We start from the raw sequence: 26462 nt of genomic DNA on the forward strand, positions 1-26462 counted from the left end.
TTATCTACATTCACCTTAGGCTTGCACCAATAAGGAAGTTTAAAATGCTGGTAGATAAGCTTCATTACAAAATCAAATAGCAGCTTAAATTGTCACTAAACCCATTAAATAATACTCATATTCAGCACCTTTTACTGGGAGCCATATGATGACAGCCTAGGACAGCATATCATTTAAAATAACTTTAAATCCTGCACAACCACAGAAAAGTAATGCAAGCAGTTATTTCAGCAGATTGGCTATTGTTCTGAAAGTGCCCTTATATTAAAACAATATACAGATTCCACAATGTCTCATTAAATTAAGGAAGACAATCTTTTAATAAAGTTAGTTTTGATGGTATATGTTTGTTAATTGAAAAACTTTCATCTTTGCTTATAAATATTTAAACTATTGATAAATCATTACCAAATAACTTTGTGAGACATATAAGAATACATATAAGATTGTGCTAACAAGCTCTAAGTAGGTGTGATCTCTGTGGCATGGTGACCATGTAGCATGCATACAGTAGACAAGCACCAAAACTTCAAATGAAAAGAGCAGTCACTGTGACATTTGCCAACCAGCAGATCAAGGGAATGTTGCAAGGATAATCTTCAGCTTCCAACAAGTTATTTCAAGATTACAATCATCTGAAAATCCAGAGGGCCTACATTTCAAAGGGTAATTTTCAATTTATTTCCAGTGCCTGTTATATGCTTATTTAGCGTAGATCAATGAATAGCCAAAATGCATTTACATTTACTCATTTTTCATATATTTTAAGGTAGGCATACAAAATAGCATGGAAGTGAAAAGAAAAACCAATGAGAACATTTTTCTATAACAAGCAGCCAGTGTATATATACTGACAAGCACCATGATTGGTCACTAACATACAGTATAAAAGAAACATGCACTAAACAAAGCCACAGCCCCAAACAATGTGTACACAGAGCCATCTTATTATGCCAAGCAAGTAAAGCAGGCCATAGATTATGAGATTTTCTTTCCCTCAACCACAGGTTGACTGTGTTGATGAGGGAATCCCTCCTGTGGAGCTATTGTAGGGAGGCAGGAAGCCGTCCCTGCCAGGAGAACACAGTGATGACTGCTAGCGGCTGTAGTCGCTGGCAATAATCACATGCTTAAAATCCTAAATGCTGGTTGTACCAAAGACAATTGATTAATCGACTTGGGCACAATCAGCCTGCCCATAGATGGATTGAATCTTGGCCGGTCCCTGCTGAACCAGCTGAGATTCAATCCATCTGCTTAATACTTCATTACAATAAGCATTTGTAAGCTGCAGCATATGAAATCATGTATAACAACAATAATGATATCAGTGTGCACCTCATGCTGGCATTGTTCCTTCATGAAATGCTAGTGCAAAATAGATAGCCCCCATAACGTTACAATTTTATCTTAGGCATGGCACTATTTAGCTAACATGTAGTTGGAAGTTGGAGCATATGCTGATTAGTGAATGAAAGCATTGTCTAGTGAATTAGCCATATGTGCTGTACACTATCTCAGTTGAGCCCATCTCCACAGGCACCATGTGAAAATAGTAAATCCTGTGAAGGTACACTTTGGCTGTTTGAGAATTTTGTGTGCACATCAATATGCAATAGCATATGTGCATTTTCTTTAGTAAATCTAGCCCATGCTGTGTCTGTATGGGAGAACAAGCCTCAAGTCATGCATTACACACCCAGGGATTTCTTTTTTACTTATTTGATCATTGATTTGAAAGCCTTGAATTATATGAATAGATGTTCCACTTGAGAAGGTCAAAGTAGCAATGTATTTGCAAAGTCAAACAAATATGTCAAGCAGAAACTAATGTCTAGTTTCACGGTTTTCCATTTACCTTCACATTGACCTCTTCTGTTCATGAGGAAGCCGCTGTCACAGTATTCACATCGGAAAGAGCCAACAGTGTTAATACAGAGGCCATCAGGACATGCATCTGGTCTCAAACATTCATTCACATCTAAAGAAAAAAAAAAGGATACATCTTAAGTTTAAACAATTATATTATAAGACCTTACACTTCAGTTTCCAGCTGACATGATTTTTAAAGATTGCCAAAAAAGTAAATGTTGCTTTGTTTCAATATGGCAACTTGGGGTGTTCTCTACACTGTTTGTATACAGAACATCTACCCCAAATTTTCTTCTAGTTTGTGTGATTATGAAATGGTTTTCACCAACAACTAAAGGCTCCTGTATGACTATTTAAATAAGTACCCAATATAGTTACTAAAAAATTCACAAGGCTCATAAACTAAACAAAAACAAAAAAAAAGGTTCTTTACCTTCCCTGATCCAACCAGTTCCTCTTATTTATATCTCATATGTTCCCCCTCCCAGACACTGCAGCTCACAGTGAGAGGGTTTCAGCAGCACAATTAATTCTGCCAATTTAAAAGGCAGTGGGCAGGACTAGATAGGGCCAGGTGCTGATTGAAAAACTAAAGATTTAAGAATCAGCAGTGACAATGCTGATACCCACACTCCCTGCAACATCTACTCCCACTTTAGTGCAAGTAGGCAAAGCCTACATGAGAGTGGCGACTGTGCACTGAATTCAGGAGCAGTGCAGCATCATTGCCACACCATCACAGCAAGCTGCAATAGGTGTAATTCATTTGCAGACTCATCAGTTATTTGAGGAACATTGCAAGGACACTAAAAGAAAACTCTAGGTAAAGAGGCACTTGTGCTGCAGCACAAATGTTATTTTTAACAGGGGGCCATAATTGTATGCAGTTGCAAAAAGATACGAAAGATTGTGATTCTTCTTTGTCCTTTTGATCCTTCTTTGTCTTTTTGTAACAGTTTATTTTGCTTACTGGAAGTCATAGTTTATGCTACTAGTACAAAATAAACTCATTCTTTTGCTAACCATTGGTTATCCCTATGACATCATATTACATACCAGTGCAATCAGTTCCCTGTTCATTGGCCATATATCCTGCTTGACAAATACATAGAAAACTTCCATCTGTATTTTCACAGCGCCCCTGTGAGCAAAGCACGCGATCCTGAGAGCACTCATCAACATCTAAACAAAAAGATCTTTATCAAATAACAGAAATACATAAAACATGTTATGTGCACATTTTGTCAGTTTCTCCTTTAATTGACCTGATATGCTCCCTGGCACACAATGTGAAACAATATAAAGGTAACCTGTCAAGAGTGAAGACTATAGAGGCTACCATTGCTGACATCTGTAGCAGTCTTTAATAGTTTGAGTCACTGACCCAAAAAAAGTATGCAAATCAAGGAAAATTATAATTAGTTTGCATACTTTCCAGGACATTGATTCAAAGTATTGAAGCAAAAAGAGAAATGTAATAGTCAGATAATTTGCATTTTCAGAAGAAGAGTATAGCAATTGCAGCCTCCCAGCTTGTCTAAAGAAAGAATTCCATTAATGCTAAAGGATAGCTGTACTTTTTCACGGTATTCCAATGTAAATGCCCACTACGGATATAGTGTATGAGATGAACAGAGAGCAGGGAGATGTGGTTGGTGATCAGGGATATGCAGAAGAAGGCAGTGCGAGACTGGGGACATATTGTGAGAGATTTTGGAGATCTGGAGATCATTTCCATTATATTCTCTTTACATATGTTTCTTTATTTGTGCTCCTTACAGGCCCTTATAAATTAGGGTTCTGCACAGGAAGGGCCAGTATGGATGGACTTTTGTTTGCTTCAGAACTGCTTCTCTCCCCATACAAGTCTATGGGAAGTAAAAGGTAGCTGAATCAGGTTAAGTGCAGGTCAACTGCACCTGCAATGAAATCTGAATAATCTCAAAAGCATCTCAAATTGTTGTCAAAATCATAACCTTCCCTAAAAAATGCTGCTAAATTCCTATAGGAGGAAAAAAATGGTTTTATTATCTGTTTAATATGTTGATTATCACTGAAGATAATTTTGTCATATAGAATGTTTAAATACTCTCCATCCTTTTTCCTGCCATTATCTGTTATCTACAACCTACTGATCACACAAATGTGCTGCAAGCTATAAATAAACATTTTATTGGGGGATCCCTGAGATCTGCAAGTTTTTCAAAGGTTCCTCCATGGTGAAAAGGTTGAGAAAGGCTGATCTAGGTACACATGTATTATGATTCTTGCATCCAAAATTTTACACTCATGAATACAGTTTTGTTTGAAGATGCAGTGATCGTAGAAGTGTCTTACCCACACATTTGGTCTGATTGTTATTCTGCTTATACCCTTCCTGACAGACACACATGTATCCTATAGGTAAGTTGACACAGAAGCCTTCCCCACAGATATCAGGATCCACTACACACTCATTGACTTCTGCAAAATTAAGCATAAAAAGGTTAAAGCTGCATATGCATTTTTAATGATTTTTTATACTGCTCTCTTTCATGGTGACATGGAAATTTATAAATAGGCAACTCCTATCCTCATATTGATTAGTGGTTCCAAATTAATAATAACTACTGCAGTAGGGAACAGACACAAAAGATACACTCCGCATCTTTCCAAATAAATGTTCTGCTTTATTATGACGCAATTGAAGGTTTTTATACACATGATTACATACTGTAGGTATCACATTAATATTACAATTGTACTTTTATGGTAACAAGGGGTTTAACCTCCCTGGCGGTATGAGTGTGCAATACATATCAAATAGAATACAATTATACACAGAACTTACAAATTTCCTTTACAATAGATTCCTGTATTATATACCATCTCTATTAAGTGCTTATGGTGCTTCCTGACTAAACACATTAGTGTTACAATTACCATTTAGCTTTTACGTACTGGAGAAGATTTACTAAACTGGGTATTCACTTTGCAAGGGAAACTGTACTTTGAAAGTGAATTTTCCCAAGAGCTTAGTGGATGAGGTAAAGCTCGGCTGACTTCAATCATCCAATCACGTGCAAGCAAAAATGCTGTCTCTTTCCTTGCAAAATAATATTTCTTTTGCAAAGTGAACAGCCTATTTTCCTTAAAGGATCACTAAAGATAATTTTTTTTCTTTTTTTAAAATAACAAACATGTCATACTTAGCTCCACTGTGCAGCTCGTTTTGCACAGTCTCGGCTTCCCCCCGCAAGGACTCAGCATCTTCATGCGAGCTCCCTCGCATGGTGTTGAGTGCTTGCGGGCGTGCTCCCATGATACAGCCGCGGCCATAGGCACTCACTGTATCACTCGGCCCCGCCCCCCGGCGCGCCGTGTCATTGGATGTGATTGACAGCAGCACGAGCCAATGGGTGCGCTGCTTTCAATCCATCCACTATAACCTATCAACGGCCAGGCTGAGCGGCGAAGAGGATGTCGGGGGCGAGCGCGGGACTTTCGAGGGGTCAGGTAAGTAAAACGGGGGGGCTGGTATTGTCTGATGTTTTTTCACCTTAATGCATAGAATGCATTAAGGTGAAAAACTTTTACCTTTACGCATAGAATGCATTAAGGTGAAAAACTTTTACCTTTACAACCCCTTTAAGAAAATCAACCTAATTGTCTCATGCAAGGTGACACATTGTAGGTAGAAATGGGGCCAGCTGATCAATTACCTATTTTCTCCATGTTTTGTTCTGTTATGGGTGGCATTTACCTGCATAAGATGCTTAGTTGTCACAAATACTTGTGCTCCATTTATATAAAACACAGCCAAACAGAACACATTTGGCAGTCTAACTAAGATGACTTAAAGTAGAACTATAGGCAAAATGTTTTTTCCTTTTTCGATTTTAGAAAGAGCAAGGGAGGGTTAAACCCCCGTGAGATTTTTTTTTTCACCATCTGTGTCCCATTGCAGAGATTTACCTTCACTTCCTGTCCCATAGCCAAAAAGGAAGTGATAGTAAATCCCTGCAAATTAAGTGAATTCCTTGGGGACCCCCAGCTCGCCAGAACTAGTGTCCCCATTGGAAGATTTCCCCTCTATTACTTTTCTGGGGACAACCTCAGAAAAAGCTAGGGAGAATCTCCTTAATGAGGCAATAGACAGCAATAAAGATTGACAAGGGGTCTAATCCATCTCCACTCTATCCAAACCTGAAAAAAAGTCATGCCTTTAGTTATACTTTAAAGTGGAACTTTAGTCAAAAAATTAAGTCTTGCTAGATCACTTTAGGCTGGCCCCTTTTGCAGGTATAGTTATGTAAAACATTAAAAATAAGTGCCTATACTGTTTAGAACCCAGTAATACACTTCCTCACCCTGCTGTGCACATGCTTAGTTGCTCCCCATTTTTAGGCATTTTTAGGCACTGCCGAATTTGTAGAGGCCGATCTGCTGACAGCCTTAAAGTGGAATTAAACCCTCCTATCCTTTACAGACAAGGAAGCTGCTTCTGTTTGATCTAAAACTACCATGGTGCTGCATGTTTGATCAGTTATGACAGTTAGTTACAATTCTGGAATTGCTATTTTTTAAAACCGTTAAATTGATGGGTTTAGGTCCCCTTTATGATTCAGGAGCTGTGGGCTTCAGCAAAATGGCAGCCTCCAGCCAGAAAAATGCTGGAGACAACTTACAACAAACACTAATTTTGGTAGCATAATTATTAAATGTGGAATGAATGTTCCTTGCTAAAGAACATAATTAACATAAATCATATTTATCAAATTGTTATGAATAAAGTTCAGCTTTACCAAAACATGAAAACTCAACACATGAACCATGAGCAAAAGGGTGTTATGGGTTCCATAAGGATTTATTCACACTACTCAAAACAAGTCAATGTCATCCAACATAGTCCTATAAAATTATATGTAGCTGTGGTACCCATTGGAGTCTTCCATAAGCATTGCGTACATTTGGATTTAAAAGCAAGAGAAATAAAATAGCAATGTGCTTTCAATTAAACTACATAACAAAAGGGTGTTGTACTTTCTTAAGTACATTAAAATGTATTAAGATGCTGGAACTGCTTCACTAAATTGCACAGAGGAGGAAGATAGCGCTTTTAGTTTAAAAACCAATGACTGTTATTATGAGATATGCAAATCTTTAGAACTTTTTTTACATTTAATTTACCTATATGAAAATTCAAAGAGTTTAGATCAACAATTATCACTTACCTGTAACTTGAGTTGGAGCAATAACTTGACTAGCACTTGACTTTGAGACATCAGGGGCTATTTCTACAGGTACAGGTGGGGATGACTTCTCAACAACAACTGCAAAATGCAATGAAATATTATAAGGAAATCAAATATCCGTATACATAATGTGATACTAAGGTAGAATTTCTTCTCAAAAAAGCAAAGTCTGCATTCATTTGTAGAACACTGGCCACACACAGCTACCATTTCAAAATGTAAGTTGATTGACTGTTTCTTAGTTTCTGTGTCACTAAGTTGGGGAAAGCATGTACCAGTTATTATTTCAGGTACTTATATAGCGATGTCAATTTACACATTGTACATTCACATCAGTCCCTGCCCTCAAGGATCCTACAACCTAAGGTCCCTAACATACTAGGGCCAATTTAGACAGGATCTGATCAACCTACCAGCATGTCTTTAAAGTGTGGGAGGAAACCAAAGGAGGGAGAACATTCAAACTCCAGGCAGAAGGTGTTGTGGTTGGGATTCAAACCAGCAACCCTTTTGCTGCTAGGCGAAAGTGCTGACCACTACACCACTGCGCTGCCCCAGTTAGAAAGAAGTAAACTCCTACTCTGCAAACCTGTTCCAGGTCAGTTACTCAATAAGCACTGAAGCCAAAGAATTTGCATGACAGCCAGGAAACTAACATTTTTATGAAGATGCCAACACTGGCAGCCTCCATATTTCTCTCAGGACAGGTTTTCTTAAAGTGATTGTAAACGAACACCTTGTAACAAAACCTAATTAGTTTAAAATGGAAATAAAAGGCAAAACATTTTTGTATAGATGTAAAAAAATTATAAATACCTTTTTTCCCTGTTTTATAAGTGATCACATTCCATCTGTTCTCAGCTGCATAAGAGCTGGGGGAGGAGAAGCAGCAGCACACTGAGCTTCCCAGTCAATGGCTGGGCAGTGGGGGCGTGTCAGGGCAAGTCTGATTATTGAAGGAGAGTACACTGAGTTCCTAGCATAGCTAGAGAACTGACCACGGTGTGCTCTTTTGCTTGGTGTGGTCAGTTTTTAATAGGAAAGCAAGGGGACTGACAGGAACACCAGGGATTTCACACAAAGGAAGCAATACAAAGACAACAGGATGTTTTCTCATACAAGTACATGGTAAAGCAGGCACACATCAGGAATATGAAGTGTTGGGGTAACAAACGCTTTAAGTTTATAAAATCAGGGAACATATTTAACACACGCACACATTTAAAGGCATTATAAACCTTCCTGCCTCCACCTTGTGTTTTTTACCTGCATAAGATGTTCAGTGATCATGTCGTTTCATGGTGTCTCAGCTTGTAGGCACAGCCTAAAGTATGTACATTCTGGTGTCAGAAGTTTCTGTTTGTGTGTAGCCTCCCTGACGGTATTCCCGAGTGTGGCTCGGGGTTAAACTTCAGCACCATTAGCGGTAACCCCGAGTCACACTCGGGATTGCATTGCAGGATCCTGGAGCGGTATACTTACCTTGTCCCCAGGATCCTGCGGTGTCTGCGGGCTGTGTCCTCCTCCCGAAGCCTCTCAGGGCCGGGCTCCATTCCCTGCAAGCGTTGCGATGCACGGGGTGGAGCCTGGCGGCAAATTCAAAAAAACTGTAAAAATCATAACACATACAGTACATCATTTCACATCCCTTTTGTCCCCAATGCTTTGTCCAATGCCCTGCATGCAGTTTTATATTATATATACTGTTCTTTCTGCCTGGAAACTTGAGATTGTCCATAGCAACCAAAAAGTGTCCCTTTACTTCAAAAGTGGCTTTAGACCAGCTAGAAAACAGCGCTAGTAAATTAGAACACTTGCAGAATTGAGCGATAGTGAATCGTGGGGAAATTTATCTTATTATTATTATATTATTATTATTTTTTAATTATTTATATTTATTTATTATATTATAATTTATGATTTTGTGTTTCAAACTTCATCATACCCGGGATATCTACTAGACTCTTGGTGGACAGATTTAAGTGTGTTATTGCTAAGAATTACAGGCCTACAATATATAATAATAATAATATAATATAATGCCAAATTTCTATGCAAAATAATTGTACCGCTTTCAGACGCAAAAATCTGAAATAATCATATCGTCAGGGAGGTTAAACATGAGACATGTAATATGGCACTGTACAGGTTAATGCATGACCTCTGTCTGCAGTCTAATGCAGGCCATACATGGTCGAATTTCGAACAAATATTCTTTTCAAAATCAGAAAGTTTTTTTTTTTTGTGATCCGATGATGCCATTATTGATTTTCGAAATTCGGCCGACCAAGCCTTCAATTTCACCTCATGTTGCTACAGAAAAGAATTTTCGTGGCCGGGAATCTTCTTTTCGCTCCGTAAGTTTTCTTTTCTTATTACATTTCTCGTACGATTCTCCCATCATTGATTAGAAAATCGTTTGTTTTTCTAAAAATTTCCAACATGTCCGATTCCTCAAATTTGATTGCCGCACGAAAATCAGCCGTTGTGAAATTCGTACGAAAATTCTTAGATACGATTTCGAAATTCGAACCGTGTATGGCTGGCATAAGAACTGACATTTTCAGTGAAGAAACTAAATATCCCACAATCCACTGGGCTTTCAGTCTAGCACTAGTGCAGGTGCAGTAATTAGATATGACAAAGCCACATACAGGCAGAGCATTCACAGAGAGATCACTATGCTGGACGAGATGTGTTTTTTTTTTTTATCACATTAGCACTCCCACATTTGTGATGCACATGGTAAATAGCAAGGCTTACACTGCACATTGTATGACCTAGAACAAGAAGTTGTTTGTCTTTTTAGCGAATAAAGACAAGGTAGGTGAATGAATACATGGACATAGGAGAATCGATGACCCATGACACTACAAACTGCAACCACCACATATGAGCCCATCATTACAAAGTAAGGCAAACACATTTCACAGGGAATAAAACTACACTAATACCTAGTGAAAACAACAAAAATGTGAAAGTGCACAATGCCTTTAACCAGTTCCGGACCAGCCGTCATAGCTATACGTCGGATTCGCTTCAGAACCAATCAGTCTCCATGCCCAGGCCAATGATTTCTGGCCTGGACCTGGTGATCGGTCCTGGCGAATGAAATCCTCCCCTGCCTGTGTAAGTGTAAACACAGCAGGGGAAGTAATGTCATCTCTCCTCCTGGAAGTCTTTTCGTTCCAGAGAGAGGAGAGAAGACATCTCAGAGTAAGTGCATCAACACTACACTGACACCAGTACATGTTGGTACACTTGTCACCCCCGATTGCCTCCCCATTTAATATGTGATATCAGTTAGGTTTTAGTGTCAGATAGGGTCTGCGTTGCCCCAGGCAGCATCAGATTAGTGCCAGTACCGCAAACACCCACACACGCATCATACACCTCCCTTAGTAGTATAGTGTCTGAACGGATCGATATCTGATCAGATCTATACTAGCGTCCCCAGCAGTTTAGGGTTCCCAAAAATGCAGTGTTAGCGGGATCAGCCCAGATACCTGCTAGCACCTGCATTCAGCCCCTCTGCCCAGCCCACCCAAGTGCAGTATCAATCGATCACTGTCACTTACAAAAAAACTAAACACATAACTGCAGCATTTGCAGAGTCAGGCCTGATCCCTGCGAACGCTAACAGTTTTTTTTTGTAGCGTTTGAGGCAGTCGCTGACAGTCAGGAGCTCTTTTTCCTGTGTTTCTCACTACTGTACCAGTAAATTTAGAGACTAAAACATCAAATCGAAGGTACAGTAGTGAAGAGGCCTACATGTTTCTGAGCATGACAGATAGTGAAGAGGAAGTCACCCATCTGTCAGATTCAGGCTTAGAATATGAACTGGTAAACAGCAGCGACACCCTGACAGATAGCTCTGACGACGGAGTAGTGGTCCCTGCCAAGGTCAGGCATACCCGACCCCGTTCTGCTGCCGTTGAGGTGAAAGAACTGCAGAGCTCTCATATGGAGCAGAGAGCCAGTACTAGTGCTGCTCATCCTTCTGGTGAACTGGCAAGCACCAGCGGCCTAGTACATCCTTGTCGTACATGCAGCACTGCAGTAACACTTGGTGACGCGGCGAGTCCCATAAGTGCAGTTCAAGCTGGTGAGGTGGCTAGAACAACTAGTGCCCCGCCACCACCAAGAAGAAGACAAACACAGACCCATCGAGCCCATGGTGCCCTTCCTGCTGCATTTGCCAAACCGAATTGGATGCCCACCACTTCTGCAGCACCCATACTTCCCCCATTTACTGGATAACCCAGAATTCAGGTGGAAACAGTTGATTTTACGTCACTTGATTTTTATTCACGGAAGATCTCTATAGATCTATTGTGGACCAAAGCAATTTGCATGCTGGTCAATTCATCGCCGCTAATCCCCAGATGACCCTTGCCAGAGATTGTAAACCTATTACGGTTTCCGTATTTAAGACCTTCCTGGGCCTATCCCTCCTCATTGGCATAACTAAAAAGAGTGAGTTGTCATCATATTGGTCCACTGACCCAATTCACCATATGCCCGTGTTCTCTGCCTCCATGACCAGGACACGATATGAGCAGATCTTGCGGTTCATGCACTTCAATGATAAGGAACTCTGTCAACCTCGGGGTGACCCTGGATTTGATCGGCTCTACAAAATTCGTAAACCACTTCAACCAGCAGTTTGCAGCCTTGTTTACTCCTGATCAAGTTGTCTGCATGAGTCCCTGATTAAGTTTTCTGGCAGCTTGTCTATCAAACAATATCTCCCCAGCAAGCGTACCAGATATGGGGTCAAGATGTATAAGCTCTGTGACAGGGCAACAGGCTATACATATAGTTTTATGGTTTACGAGGGAAAAGATAGTCACGTAGAGCCAGAGAACTACCCAGACTACATAAGGAGCGCTGGTTAGATCGTGTGGGACTTGGTGTCACCCATATTCGGAAAGGGGTACCATTTGTACGTGGACAATTTTTACACAAGCGTGCCACTTTTTAGTCACCTTTTTGATTGTGGAATTGGCGCATGTGGCACCGTGCGTTCTAATCGCAGGGGCTTCCCGCAACGGCTTGTAGAATTCCGACTTAGATGGGGGGGGGGGGAGAGCCTGCTTGAAGTGTAATAATTTGTTAGCAGTGAAGTGGAGGGATTCACGGAATGTTTTCGTTCTGTCCTCCCTATATGCAGATACGACAGTCCAAACTATGGCTACTGGTGTTGTGGAGAAACCACTCTGTGTCCATGAATATAACCTTAACAAGGGCGGGGTGGACCTCAACGACCAGTTGTTGGCACTGTACCTAATTGCCTGTAAGGCCAGACGCTGGTACAAAAAAGTGTCTGTATACTTATTTCAATTCGCTCTGCTGAACGTTTTTGTGCTATACAAAGCTTCAGGACAAACTGGTTCCTTCCTAAAATTCCAGGAAGAGATCGTCACAGCCCTTCTGTTTCCAGACGGTGCTATGCCACACCTTCCCAACGCAAATGCAGTGAGCCGGCTGCATGAGAGGCATTTTCCGTATGTCCTACCTAGTATTCCTGCCCAAAGATCACCCCAAAGAAGATGTCATGTCTGCAGAAAACGCGGATTTAGGCGTGACACTTGCTTTTATTGTCCCTCGTGTCCTGACCACCTGGTCTCTGCATCGGTGACTGTTTCAAATGCTACCACACACTAGTGGAGTATTAGCGTAGGGTATAGCACTACACAGTCCTAGGACACACTAACACAGGGTCTCAAAAGATGAGATGGTCATCACATTTTGAGAGACCCTAATCTGTAACGTTCACAGTTTACAGTTTTTATAAACGTGAAAAAAAAAACACACACACACACACAAAAATACAAAAAAATATATTATAAAAAAGCCAAAAATAGTTGTGGTTTTATTTTTCTTTCTTCTCTCTATTTTTCTCTCTCTTACGTTCCCTCTCTACTGTCCGCTCACTATTGTTCTATATCTATTGTTCTCTCTCTCTGTTGTTATTGTATTTTAGAACTGTAATGTTTTATTTTTACTATGTTTTATTGTATTTGCTTTGCAGGTATGGTATGTCTTACTGTTATACAGTAATGTTACTTTGTTTTATTGTTAACCATCATTTGCTTAACAGGTACGCCATTCAACTGCAGCACGGGTTTATTTATTCTGACAGCAACAGCCTTTGCTCCCACGATACCTAAAGCCGTGACTCCAGCGCTGTCAGAAGTGATTTCACCACCACAGTTAAAAAAAAGAGCATATATGCTGAAGCATGGGGGCAGGGGTGGAGGAGAGATTTGCTCCTAACGTTGCCCCCATGCTTTGACATATATTTTTTAGGCACAAAAAAATATGAAATAAAAAAGCCAAAAATAGGTGTGGTTTTATTTTTCTTTCTTCTCTCTATTGTTCTCTCTCTTATGTTCGCTCTCCACTGTCCGCTCTATTGTTTGCTCACTATTGTTCTATATCTATTGTTCTCTCTCTGTTGTTACTGTATTTTAGAACTGTAATGTTTTATTTTTACTATGTGTTACTGTATTTGCTTTGCAGGTATGGTATGTCTTACTGTTATACTGTAATGTTACTTTGTTTTATTGTTAACCATCATTTGCAAAGCAGGTATGCCCTTCAGCTGCAGCACTGATTCATTTATCTTGACAGCAACAGCATTTGCTCCCACGATACGTAAATCAGTGACTCCAGCGCTGTAGGAGATGATTTCACCACCACAGTTTTAAAAAATGGTGCATGTATGCCCATCATTAGAAGTGGGTGGATGAAGGGCAGTATTCTAATGGTGGGCATAACCACCGATCAGTCTCTTTTTTTTTCGTTCAGCCCACAGGCTGTATGAAAAAAAGAACATTACAATGTATGCCCAACAAGGACCAGTGACGTACTGGTATGTTGCTGGACTTTGAGTGGTTATACCAGAATGATGCCTGCAGGTTTAGGTATCATCTTGGTATCATTCTTTTCAGCCAGCGGTTGGCTTTCATGTAAACGCAATCCTAGTGGCTAATTGGCCTCTAGACTGCTTTTACAAACGGTGGGAGGGAACCCCCCCACCGTCTTCCATGGTTTTCTCGGGCTCTCCTGTCCCAAAAGGGAACCTGAGAATGCAGCCGGTTGTTCCACCAGCTGACCATAGAGCTGATCAGAGACCAAAATGGCTCCAATCATCTCTATGGCCTAAGAAACCGGAAGCTACGAGCATTTCATGACTTAGGTTTCGTTGGATATAAACAGCGCCATTGGGAAAGCATTTTATCACACCGATCTTGGTGTGGTCAGATGCTTTGAGGGCAGAGGAGAGATCTAGGGTCTAATAGACCCCAATTTTTTTTAAAAAAAGAGTACCTGTCACTAACTATTGCTATCATAGGGGGTATTTACATTCCCTGAGATAACAAGAAAAATGACTAAAAAAAGAAAAAGAATGAAACGAACATTTTAAAAATAAAATAAAAAAGCAAAATAAATAATAATTAAAAAAAAGCACCCCTGTCCCCCCGTGCTTACGCACAAAGGTGAACGCAAGCGATGGTCTGGCGTCATATGTAAACAGCAATTGTACCATGCATGTGAGGTATCACCGCAAAGGACAGATCGAGGGCAGTTATTTTAGCAGTAGACCTCCTCTTTAAATCTAAAGTGGTAACCTGTAAAGGCTTTTAAAGGCTTTTAAAAATGTAGTTTGTCGCCGCTGCACGTTTGTGCGCAATTTTAAAGCATGTCGTGTTTGGTATCCATGTACTCGGCATAAGATCATCTTTTTTTATTTCATCAAACATTTGGGCAATATAGTGTGTTTTAGTGCATTAAAATTAAAAGTGTGTTTTTCTTCCAAAAAAAATTGTGTTTAAAAAATCGCTGCGCAAATACTGTGTGAAAAAAAATTGCAACACCCACCATTTTTATATGTAAGTCTTTGCTTTAAAAAAATATATAATGTTTGGGGGTTCAAAGTAATTTTCTTGCAGAAAAAAAATATTTTTTCATGTAAACAAAAAGTGTCAGAAAGGGCTTTGTCTTCAAGTGGTTAGGAACGTGGGTGATGTGTGACATAAGCTTCTAATTGTTGTGTATAAAATGGCAGGACAGTTCAAAACTCACCTAAATGACCCCTTTTTTGAAAGTAGACACCCCAAGCTATTTGCTGATAGGCATGTTGAGTCCATGGAATATTTTATATTTTGCCACAAGTTGCGGGAAAATTACAATTTTTAAATTTTTTTCTTTTGCACAAGTCGTCACTTCAGGCTTTCTAAGGGCGTAAATTTTTTATTTCACTCCTTACGGCCTATCACAGTTTTGGAGGCCATGAAATGCCCAGATAGCGCACAACCCCCCCCCCCCCCAAATGACTCCATTTTGTAAAGTAGACACCCCAAACTACCCCAAACTATTTTTTGAGAGGCATGTTGAGTATTTTGCAGATCTCGCTTAATACATTTTTCTTTTCTTTCTTCATTTTCAAAAACAAATGAGAGCTTCAAAATACTCACCATGCCTCGTATCAAAAACCTTGGGGTGTCTACTTTCCAAAATGGGATCATTTGGGGGGGGGGGGGGTTGTGCTATATGGACATTTCAGGGCCTCCGTAACTGTGATAGGTAGTGAGGAGTAAAATCACCATTTTACACCCTTAGAAAGCCTGAAGGCGATGCTTGGTTTTCAGGGTCCTGTACACGGCTAGGCTCCCAAAATGTCTTACACATGTGGTATCCCCGTACTCAGGAGAAGCATCAGAATGTATTTTGGGGTGTAATTCCACATATAACCATTGCATGTTTGAGCAATATATCATTTAGTGACAACTTTGTGCAAAAAAAAGTTTGTCATTTTCCCACAACTTGTGGCAAAATATAAAACATTCCCTGGACTCAACATGCCTCTCAGCAAATAGCTTGGGGTGTCTACTTTCCAAAAATGGGGTCATTGGGGGGGGGGGGGTTGTGCTATTTTGGCATTTTATGGCCTTCAAAACTGCGATAGGTAGTGAGGAGTGAAATCAAAAATTTACGCCCTTAGAAATCCTGAAGGCGGTGATTGGTTTTTGGGGTCCTGTACGCAGCTAGGTTTCCAAAAATTTTCACACATGAGATATCTCCATACTCAGGAGAAGCAGCAGAATGTATTTTGGGGTGTAATTCCACATATAACCATGGCATGTGTGAGCAATATATCGTTTAGTGACAACTTTGTGTAATTTTTTTTGGTCATTTTTCAATCACTTGTGACAAAAAAATAAAATATTCAATGGACTCAACATGACTCTCAGCAATTTCCTTGGGGTGTCTACTTTCCAAAATTGGGGGTTGTACTGCCCTGCCATTTTAGCACCTCAAGACATGAGATAGGCAGTCATAAACTAAAAGCTGCGTACATTCCAGAAAATGTACCCTAGTTTGTAGACGCTATAACTTTTGCGCAAACCAATATACAACCCCTGGCAAAAATTATGGAATCACCAGTCCCTGAGGATGTTCCTTCAGTTGTTTATTGTTGTAGAAAAAAAGCAGATCACAGACATGGCCAAAAACTAAAGGCATTTCAAATGGCAACTTTCTGGCTTTAAGAAACACTAAAAGAAATCAAGAAAAATAATTGTGGTGGTCAGTAACAGTTAGATTTATAGAACAGGCACAGGGAATAAATTATGGAATCACTCAATTCTGAGGAAAAAATTATGGAATCACGAAAAACAAACAAACAAAATAACATTCCAACACATTACTAGTACTTTGTTGCACCACCTCTGGCTTTTATAACTGCTTGCAGTCTCTGAGGCATTGACTTCATGAGTGATAAACAGTACTCTTCATCAATCTGGCTCCAGCCTTCTCTGATTGCTGTTGCCAAATCATGTTTGCAAGTTGGAGCCTTGTCATGGACCATTTTCTTTAACTTCCACCACAGATTTTCAATTGGATTGAGATCCGGACTGTTTGCAGGCCATGACATTGACCTTATGTGTCTTTCTTCAAGGAATTTTTTCACAGTTTTGCTCTATGGCAAGATGCATTATCATCTTGATAAATGATTTCATCATCCCCAAACATTCTTTCAATAGATGGGATAAGAAAAGTGTCCTAAATTACTATGTAAACCTGTGCATTTATTGAAGATTTAATGACAGCCATCTCCCCAGTGCCTTTACCTGACATGCAGCCCCATATCATAATTGACTGTGGAAATTTGCATGTTTTCTTCAGACAGTCGTCTGCATAAATCTCATTGGAACGGCACCAAACAAAAGTTCCAGCATCATCACCTTGCCCAATGCAGATTCGAGATTCATCACTGAATATGACTTTTATCCAATCATCCACAGTCCACGACTGCCTTTCCTTAGCCCATTGTAACCTTGTTTTTTTGTGTTTAGGTGTTGGAGATGGCTTTCTTTTAGCTTTTCTGTATGTAAATCCCATTTCCTTTAGGCGGTTTCTTACAGTTCGGTCACAGATGTTGACTCCAGTTTCTTCGCATTTGTTCCGCATTTGTTTTGTTGTACATTTTCTGTTTTCAAGGCATATTGCTCTAAGTTTTCTGTCTTGATGCTTTGATGTCTTCCTTGGTCTACCAGTATGCTTGCCTTTAACCACCTTCCCATGTTATTTGTATTTGGTCCATGTTTTAGACACAGCCGACTGTGAACAACCAACATCTTGTGCAACACTGCGTGATGATTTACCCTCTTTACCTACATACTAACAAGCAGATTTAATCTGATGCAGGTGTTAGTGTTTGTAATGAAAATTTACAGGGTGATTCCATATTTTTTTCCTCAGGATTGAGTGATTCCATAATTTATTCCCTGTGCTTGTTTTATAAATCTAACTGTTACTGGCCACCACAATTATTTTTCTTGATTTCTTTTAGTGTTTCTTAAAGCCAGAAAGTTGCCATTTGAAATGCCTTTAGTTTTTGGCCATGTCTGTGATCTGCTTTTTTTCTACAACAATAAACAACTGAAGGAACCTCCTCAGGGACTGGTGATTACATAATTTTTTACCAGGGGTTGTATATGTATACTTATTGACATTTTTTTTACCAAAGACATGTGGCGGAATACATTTTGGCCTAAATGTATGACTAAAATTGCGTTTATTGGATTTTTCTTATAACAAAAATTAGAAAATATCATTTTTTTTTCACAATTTTCGGTCTTTTTCCATTTATATCGCAAAAAAAAAATTAAAAAATTGCAGAGGCAATCACATACCATCAAAAGGAAGCTCTATTTGTGGGAAAAAAAAGCGCAATTATCAGTTAAAGCAGTGCAGTGCCAAATTGTAAAAAGTGCTCTGGTCATTGAGCAGCCTAATCTTCCAGAGCTGAAGTGGTTAAAGAAGAACAGTATGTCAGCTGCATATGATTGTGCCTTAGTTACCTGATGCATTAAGGGGCCATTTTTGATGCCCCTGTGCACTTGCCTGATAACTAAAAAACAAATAAGCAACATCTCACTGCTGATTCAGTGTTCAATGAGCAGGTAGGTGACAAAAAACTGTGTACACATATGGCCATTCAGTGTGGTAAATATCTGAGAATCTCAAGAGTGGATGAACATATTTTTTCAGGTAAAGTAGTTTTCATACATGTATTTTGAATGTGCATTTAGCTTTTGGCTTGCTTTATCATTTTCTGCACTTAACCAAACCTTTTTCAATGTGTTCATTGCCTAAAATCTGAGGAAAGGCAAGCCTTGTTCTCTTCTAGTTTTCAAGCAGTCCAAAAGCACAGACATTAAATCAGAGCACTTCATGCACAAATCTTTGCAGTCATGTTTTACCTGGGTACCGAGAATCTAAGTTTATTGTTGAAATTCCAGATGACAGCTGAGGTTGCCCCTTATCCAATGGCCGCTTATCAACTCCAGTTCCAAGGTACTTAGAAAGAACAAATAAACATAATAAGTACAGCACCGAATAATACTGTGAAGTCTTGTTGATGACTCTACTGATCCAAGACCTACTCCATATTTTAAATAACAACTGCCTTTAGAGGGTCCATTTATCTGACATAGCTGTGTCACAAATATACCGTAAATTAATACAAAGCTTCCTCTAATTGGCTGAGGCAAAGAGAATGGCTGATGACATCATGATCTCCAACTTAGCCAATCACTCACAGAATACAAAGCTGCATAAGAATTAATGACCGATTTTGTGCAGAACTAATATACATGCATTTTCATTGGGCAAATGGCCCAAATAAAAACTCTTTATAAGTCAACCTCCTAATCTGTAGATACTTTTTCAAATATTAAAACATTGACTCATTTAGTGCCATCAGAATTACTTGATGAGGCATCTGTGATTTTATTGGCCCGATAGGGAAATTGCAAATTTCATATTACTTATAAAGGTTAGCCTCACTAATATCTAATAAAGTCTCTAATATCCTGGTTAAGGAGGTCATATAAGGACATAAGCATAGCTTTACCTTATACCAAAGGAATGTTATTGTTAATTGAACAATTTCTTGAGGAATCATATTGCAAAGGGAGTTGGCTTGGGGGTTGTCGATCCCTTATACACAATTCTAAATACCACAGCCCAACCTGGAATAGGTTTGTCTCACACCAGAGTTTGCAACCATGCAAGCGTCTTATTTGATCATCTGGCCATGTTGCGTAACAGCAAATGGGACCCATGGCGGAAACAGCATCTTTAGTTAGGTATTCTTGTCATATTTTCTTTATCTTTATCTGTCATTACTTTTAAGTATTTGTGTGATCTCTCTTTGCACATATCGGACACAACCTCAAAATCGCCATACTACTTTAATATTATAATCATTATGCCCACACTGGTGTATGATTTTAAAAAACAGCTAACAAAATAAACTTCAGATACTCATGTGAACCATTAAATCACCTAATTGTTTATGGAAATAAATTATAAAAGATTCTGAGATCATTACCTGATCTGTTGTAGCAAAACCTGTGAGAAGGATAAAATAAAATAAAGTCAATAAACACACTAGATAAATTAGCATAAAATCTAAATACAATGCCAAAACACAACAAGTAAATTACCAAAATATAAATAGTATGTAACACTAGACCTGAATTTTATGTTGGCGAATGAAAAATGCAAAAGAAAGCTATTTGAAGTATCTTACACACTTGAAAAATACCAAAATAAGGGCTTAATATTTTCAAAATGTCCACTCAGTAGAAGATTACACATTTTAAGTAGGATTGTGTAAATCCTCACTTACCTTCTCTTTCCTTGTGATCTGGAGCGTTTCTCTGTGAAACAGACAGAGCTTCTACCGGGTCTACTTTTGTTATGACTGCTTGAAGTGTTGCTCTGACTGGAGGTTGCACAGTAAATGGTCTAACAGGTGCTGGTCCTCGAAGCACAGGGACTGTGTAGCCCATTCCACCTGGACAGATTTCCTTGAAAGCAGCTTTAATAAAGAGAGAAAAGTATACAGTACATAATCACTATGGTGGACCAGGGGTTTTGGTGAGGCACTAAGAATGCCTCCTAATAATCATGTGTGTAATGTACTGCTCTGAACACTAGAAGGCCCTACAAAAAAGTGTATAGCGGCATTGATTGGGGCCTGGCCCTCTTAGTTCATGTTAGACATTGAAAATATATATATTGATGGGTCAAGCGTGTCTACTGTACTCTCACTGTTGTTGGATGACAAGCACAAGAATTTACCATAAAGAAAGGAATGAAAAAGTGATGTCATTCATTGAAATTATATGCTGTAAACTTCCAGAGCATTGATATCAGTAAAAAGCCACATAGCCAAACCAAGGGAATGCCTAACTACTGGATTTCTTTAAATCTGGCCTTGCTAAAAAAAGTTTTTTTACAAACTTGTCTGTAGTATGGAATTAACACAAGCCCATGTTCACTGGTACAAGGCTCCTCATTGATGTCTATGAATTGCGCGACATGGTTCAATGGTCTCTGAGCCTCGAGCAATCCCCTCCACCAACTCCCCGTTCAGCATAGCAAAGCTTCTGAATTAGTTCCAGCCAACATTCCTGACTTAAGACTTTACTATTGTAGATTGCTGTAAAGAAATGTGATGGGCTGATATGTGGTGTATTTTAGATGGCATGCGATTGCCAGCAACTAGAACATCAATTCTACGTTTTTTTTACCTTGTAAAACCTTGGGTTTTATCAACATTTCCCCTATGACAAAAACTGAAATGTACACTAAAAAGGCCAGCTAAATTGTATCTGTAAATCATCAATAAGCAAACTGTATACAGTAAGTAAAATACATTTCCCTTACTTGCAACAACCATTTTACAACAAGCCCAATATAAAGAGGATGTATATTTGTTCAAATGGTCCATCAAGCATATGCTATGAAAATATAAATATCACAAATGTCTCATGCGGGATTGTTCTATTTTAACAAACGCAGGAAAAATAATTTTCATTTCAAAAGAAATTCATTATATAGTTGAAGTAAACATAACTTTCTTTTGATTAGTACATGCATGCCAACACAAGTTCTAAACATATCACTGCACTCAAAGTAAAAAAATACAGTACAGTACAAAGAACATTTAACTGCTGAAAAGTGTGTACAAAAGTAGCATACCTAACCAATGTCACACAACATAATTCATCATTGCTTAGCTAGAAGGGATAACACCAAAACACAGCAGACCATATGGCCCTAAAATCATAATTATTACAGTCATATTTTGGATGAAATTGCTTAAGCCTAAAGCTGATGTAGAACTAAAGCAAATCAAATGTTTAAGAAAAAATAAGAAAGTACAGAAAGCAAACTACTACCCCATGTAACTGTCATCTCCTTGGACAGTGATCAATCAGAATGGAAAAACTGGTCAAAGAATGACCACTTCCAACTGTGTATACAATGAGGGAAAAAGGTATTTGATCCTCTGCTGATTTTGTATGTTTGCTCACTGACAAAGAAATGATCAGTCTATAATTTTAATGGTCTGTTTATTTTACCAATTAGAGACAGAATAACCTCAAAAATATCCAGAAAAACGCATTTCAAATAAGTTATAATTTGATTTGCATTTTAAATGAGTGAAATACGTATTTGATCCCCTATCAATCATCAAGATTTCTGGCTCCCAGTTGTCTTCTATACAGGTAACAAGCTGAGATTAAGAGCACTCTCTTAAAGGGAGTGCTCCTAACCTCAGCTTGTTACCTGTATAAAAGACACCTGTCCACAGAAGCAATCAATCAGATTCCAATCTCTCCACCATGACCAAGACCAAAGAGCTGTCCAAGGATGTCAGGGGCAAGATCGTAGACCTACAAGAGGCTGGAACGGGCTACAAGACCATCACCAAGCAGCTTGGTGAGAGGGTAACAACAGTTGGTGCTATTATTCGCAAATGAAAGAAACACAAAATAACTGTCAATCTCCCTCGGTCTGGGGCTCCATGCAGGATCTCACCTTGTGTTGTTTCAATGATCATGATAATGGTGAGGAATCATCCCAGAACTACACGGGAGAAACTTTTCAATGATCTCAAGGCAGCTGGGACCATAGTCACCAAGAAAACAATTGGTAACACACTACGCCGTAAAGGACTGAAATCCTGGAGCATCCACAAGGTCCCCCTGATCATTAGCAAACTTCAGATGGGCCTGTACATGTGCTTTCTTGAACATCTGAATGATTCAGAGTAGAACTGGGTGAAAGTGTTGTGGTCAGATGAGACCAAAATCGCGCTCTTTGGCATCAACTCAACTCGCTGTGTTTGGAGGAGGAGGAATGCTGTCTATGACTCCAAGAACACCATCCCCACCATCAAACATGGAGGTGGAAACATTATGCTTTGGGGGTGTTTTTCTGCTAAGGGGAAAGGAAAACTTTACCGCCTCAAAGGGACGATGGATGGGGCCATGTACCATCAAATCTTGGGTGAGAACCAGGGCTCAGTCAGGGCATTGAAAATGGGTCGTGGATGGGTATTCCAGCATGACAATGACCCAAGGCAACAAAGGAGTGGCTCAGGAAGAATCAGATTAAGGTCCTGGAGTGGCCTAGCCAGTCTCCAGACCTTAATCCCATAGAAAATATGTGGAGGGAGCTCAAGGTTCGAGTTACCAAATGTCAGCCTCGAAAACAATGACTTGGAGAGAATCTGCAAAGAGGAATGGGACAAAATCCCTCCTGAGATGTGTGCAAATCTGGGGGCCAACTACAAGAAACGTCTGACCTCTTTGATTGCCAACAAGGGTTTTGCCACCAGCTACTATGTCATGTTTTGTGAAGGGGTCAAATATTTATTTCACTCATTAACCACTTAACAACCGGCCCATAGCCGAATGACGGCTGCAGGGCGGTTGCTTAACTCTGGGAGGACGTCATATGACGTCCTCCCGGAATTCCCCTCTCGCGGGCCCCCTGGGGCGCGCACCCGAGCACATCCGTGACCGCCGGGTCCTCCGGACCCGGCGCATCACGGATCCCGGTAAATGGCCACTGATCGCGGCCGTTTACCATGTGATCGCACCGTCAAATGACGGCGCGATCACATGTAAACAGACCGGCGTCATCTGATGACGCTGGTTCCTCTCCTTCCCTCCTGTGTACCGATCGGTACACTGTGAGCGGATAGGGGGATGGATGGATGGCTGCAGCGCTGTGGGCTGGATGTGTAGTGCCCACAGCGCTGCACAGAGACATCCAGCCATCCATCCATCCATGCTCAGCCATCCCTACTGCTGTGCAATACTCTGCAAAGCCACACATTACCCTGGAATACCCCACATTACTCTGCAATACCCCCACAATACTCTGCAATACCCCCACAATACTCTGGAAAGCCCCACATTACCCTGGAATACCTCCACAATACTCTGCAAAGCCCCACATTACCCTGGAATACCCCACATTACCCTGGAATACCCCACATTACCCTGGAATACCCCACATTACTCTGCAATACCCCCACAATACTCTGCAAAGCCCCGCATTACCCTGCCATACCCCACATTACCCTGCCATACTCCGCCATACCCCGCCATATTCCGCCATACCCCGCCATACTCCGCCATACCCCGCCATACCCCGCCATACTCCGCCATACCCCGCCATACCCCGCCATACTCCGCAATACCCCGCCATACCCCGCCATACTCCGCCATACCCCGCCATACTCCGCCATACCCCGCCATACTCTGCCATACTCCGCAATACCCCGCCATACTCTGCCATACCCCGCCATACTCCGCCATACCCCGCCATACTCCGCCATACCCCGCCATACTCCGCCATACCCCGCCATACTCCGCCATACCCCGCCATACCCCGCCATACTCGCAATACCCCGCCATACCCAGCCATACCCTGCCATGCTGAGCCATGCTCGGCTGTACTCGGCCTCTGTATGTGGCCAGGCTGTGGAAGTCTCACACGTGGTATTGCCGTACTCAGGAGGAGTAGGAGAATCTATTTTGAGGTGTCATTTTTTGTATGTACATGCTATGTGGTAGAAATATTGTATAAATGGACAACTTTGTGTTAAAAAAAAAAATGCGTTTTAACCACTTCCCGCCCGCCGGCCGTCATATGACGTCCTTGAATTTGTGCGGGGATATCTGAATGATGCCTGCAGTTACAGGCATCATTCAGATATCAGCTTTTTCAACCGGCGATTCCCTACACCATAAGAACAATCATAGCGGCTGTTCCACTGCTTGATCGTTCTTACGGGAGGCGAGAGGGGATGGCCCCCCCCGCGCGCTTCTACCGACTCACCGCTACGATCGAAGCCAGGATCGTTTTTTTTTTTTTTTTTTTTAATTTCAGGCTTTCAAGCCTACAGGTGAGATGTGGGGTCTTATTGACCCCACATCTCACTGTAAAGAGGACCTGTCATGCCATATTACTATTACAAGGATGTTTACATTCCTTGTAATAGGAATAAAAGTGGTCAAAAATTTTTTTTTTTTGGAAAAAAGCATTAAACTAAAATAAATAAAGTAAAATGAACAATAAAAAAAAAAAAGATTTTAAAGCGCCCCTGTCCCTGTGTGCTCGCATGCAGAAGCAAACGCATACGTAAGTCCCGCCCACATATGAAAACGTTGTTCAAACCACACATGTGAGGTATCGCTGCGATCGGAAGAGCGAGAGCAATAATTTTGGCCCTAGACCTCCTCTGTAACTCAAAACATGTAACCAGTAAAAAATTGCTGCGCAAATACCGTGCGAGATAAAAAGTTGCAACGACCGCCATTGTATTCTCTAGGGTCTTTGCTAAAAAAACATATATAATGTTTTGGGGTTCTATGTAATTTTCGAGCTAATAAATGATGATTTTTACATGTAGGAGAGAAATGTCAGAATTGGCCTGGGCACTCCAGAACGCCTGAAGGTGCTCCCCTGCATGTTGGGCCTCTGTATGTGGCCACGCTGTGTAAAAGTCTCACACATGTGGTATCGCGTACTCGGGAGTAATAGCAGAATGTGTTTTGGGGTGTAATTTGTGGTATGCATATGCGGTGTGTGAGAAATACCCTGCTAATATGACAATTTTGTGGAAAAAAAAAAAAGTAAAAAAAAAACCTTGATTTTGCAAAGAATTGTGGGAAAAAATGACAACTTCAAAAAACTCACCATGCATCTTTCTAAATACCTTGGAATGTCTTCTTTCCAAAAAGGGGTCATTTGGGGGGTATTTGTACTTTTCTGGCATGTTAGGGTCTCAAGAATTTAGATAGGCCGTCAGTACTTCAGGTGTGATCAATTTTCAGATATTCACACCATAGCTTTTGGACTCTATAACTTTCAAAAAGACCAAATAATATCCACCGATTTGGGTTATTTTTACCAAAGATATGCAGCGGTATAAATTTTGGCCAAAATATATGAAGAAAAATTACTAATTTGCAAAATATTATAACAGAAATGAAGAAAAATGTATTTTTTTTACAGATTTTTCGGTCTTTTTTCTTTTACGGCGCAAAAAATAAAGAACCCAGCGGTGATTAAATACCACCAAAAGAAAGCTCTATTTGTGTGAAAAAAAGGACAAAAATTTCATATAGATACAGTGTTGCATGACTGAGTAATTGTCATTCAAAATGTGAGAGCACCAAAAGCTGAAAATTGGTCTGGTTAGGAAGGGGGTTTAAGTGCCCAGTTGTCAAGTGGTTAAAATGCAAATCAATTTATAACTTTTTGAAATGCATTTTTCTGGATATTTTTGTGGTTATTCTCTCTCTCACTGTTAAAATAAACCTACCATTACAATTATCGACGGATCATTTCTTTGTCAGTGGGCAAAAGTACAAAATCAGCAGGGGATCAAATACTTTTTTCCCTCACTGTATAGTCATACTATGTGCTGGACACACAGGTCTGTAATATTTCACCATCCTTTTCTCAATA

General features: G+C 40.1%; 1 protein-coding gene across 2 annotated transcripts in view; it reads right to left on the bottom strand.

The window, feature by feature from the left end:
• Positions 1 to 26462, bottom strand: part of LTBP1 (latent transforming growth factor beta binding protein 1) — a 548083-nt gene that overhangs the window by 101658 nt on the left and 419963 nt on the right. For both annotated transcript variants that reach the window (XM_073627728.1, XM_073627727.1), the window contains 7 exons: positions 20314 to 20505; positions 20014 to 20033; positions 18881 to 18977; positions 7086 to 7184; positions 4210 to 4335; positions 2929 to 3054; positions 1859 to 1981 (listed from right to left, as the gene is read on the bottom strand). In XM_073627728.1, the coding sequence (XP_073483829.1) occupies positions 1859 to 1981; positions 2929 to 3054; positions 4210 to 4335; positions 7086 to 7184; positions 18881 to 18977; positions 20014 to 20033; positions 20314 to 20505 (783 nt within the window). The remainder of the gene's footprint in view (positions 1 to 1858; positions 1982 to 2928; positions 3055 to 4209; positions 4336 to 7085; positions 7185 to 18880; positions 18978 to 20013; positions 20034 to 20313; positions 20506 to 26462) is intronic.

The sequence above is a fragment of the Aquarana catesbeiana genome, linkage group LG04, assembly GCF_042186555.1.
Source record: "Aquarana catesbeiana isolate 2022-GZ linkage group LG04, ASM4218655v1, whole genome shotgun sequence".
Taxonomy (NCBI): Eukaryota; Metazoa; Chordata; class Amphibia; order Anura; family Ranidae; genus Aquarana; species Aquarana catesbeiana.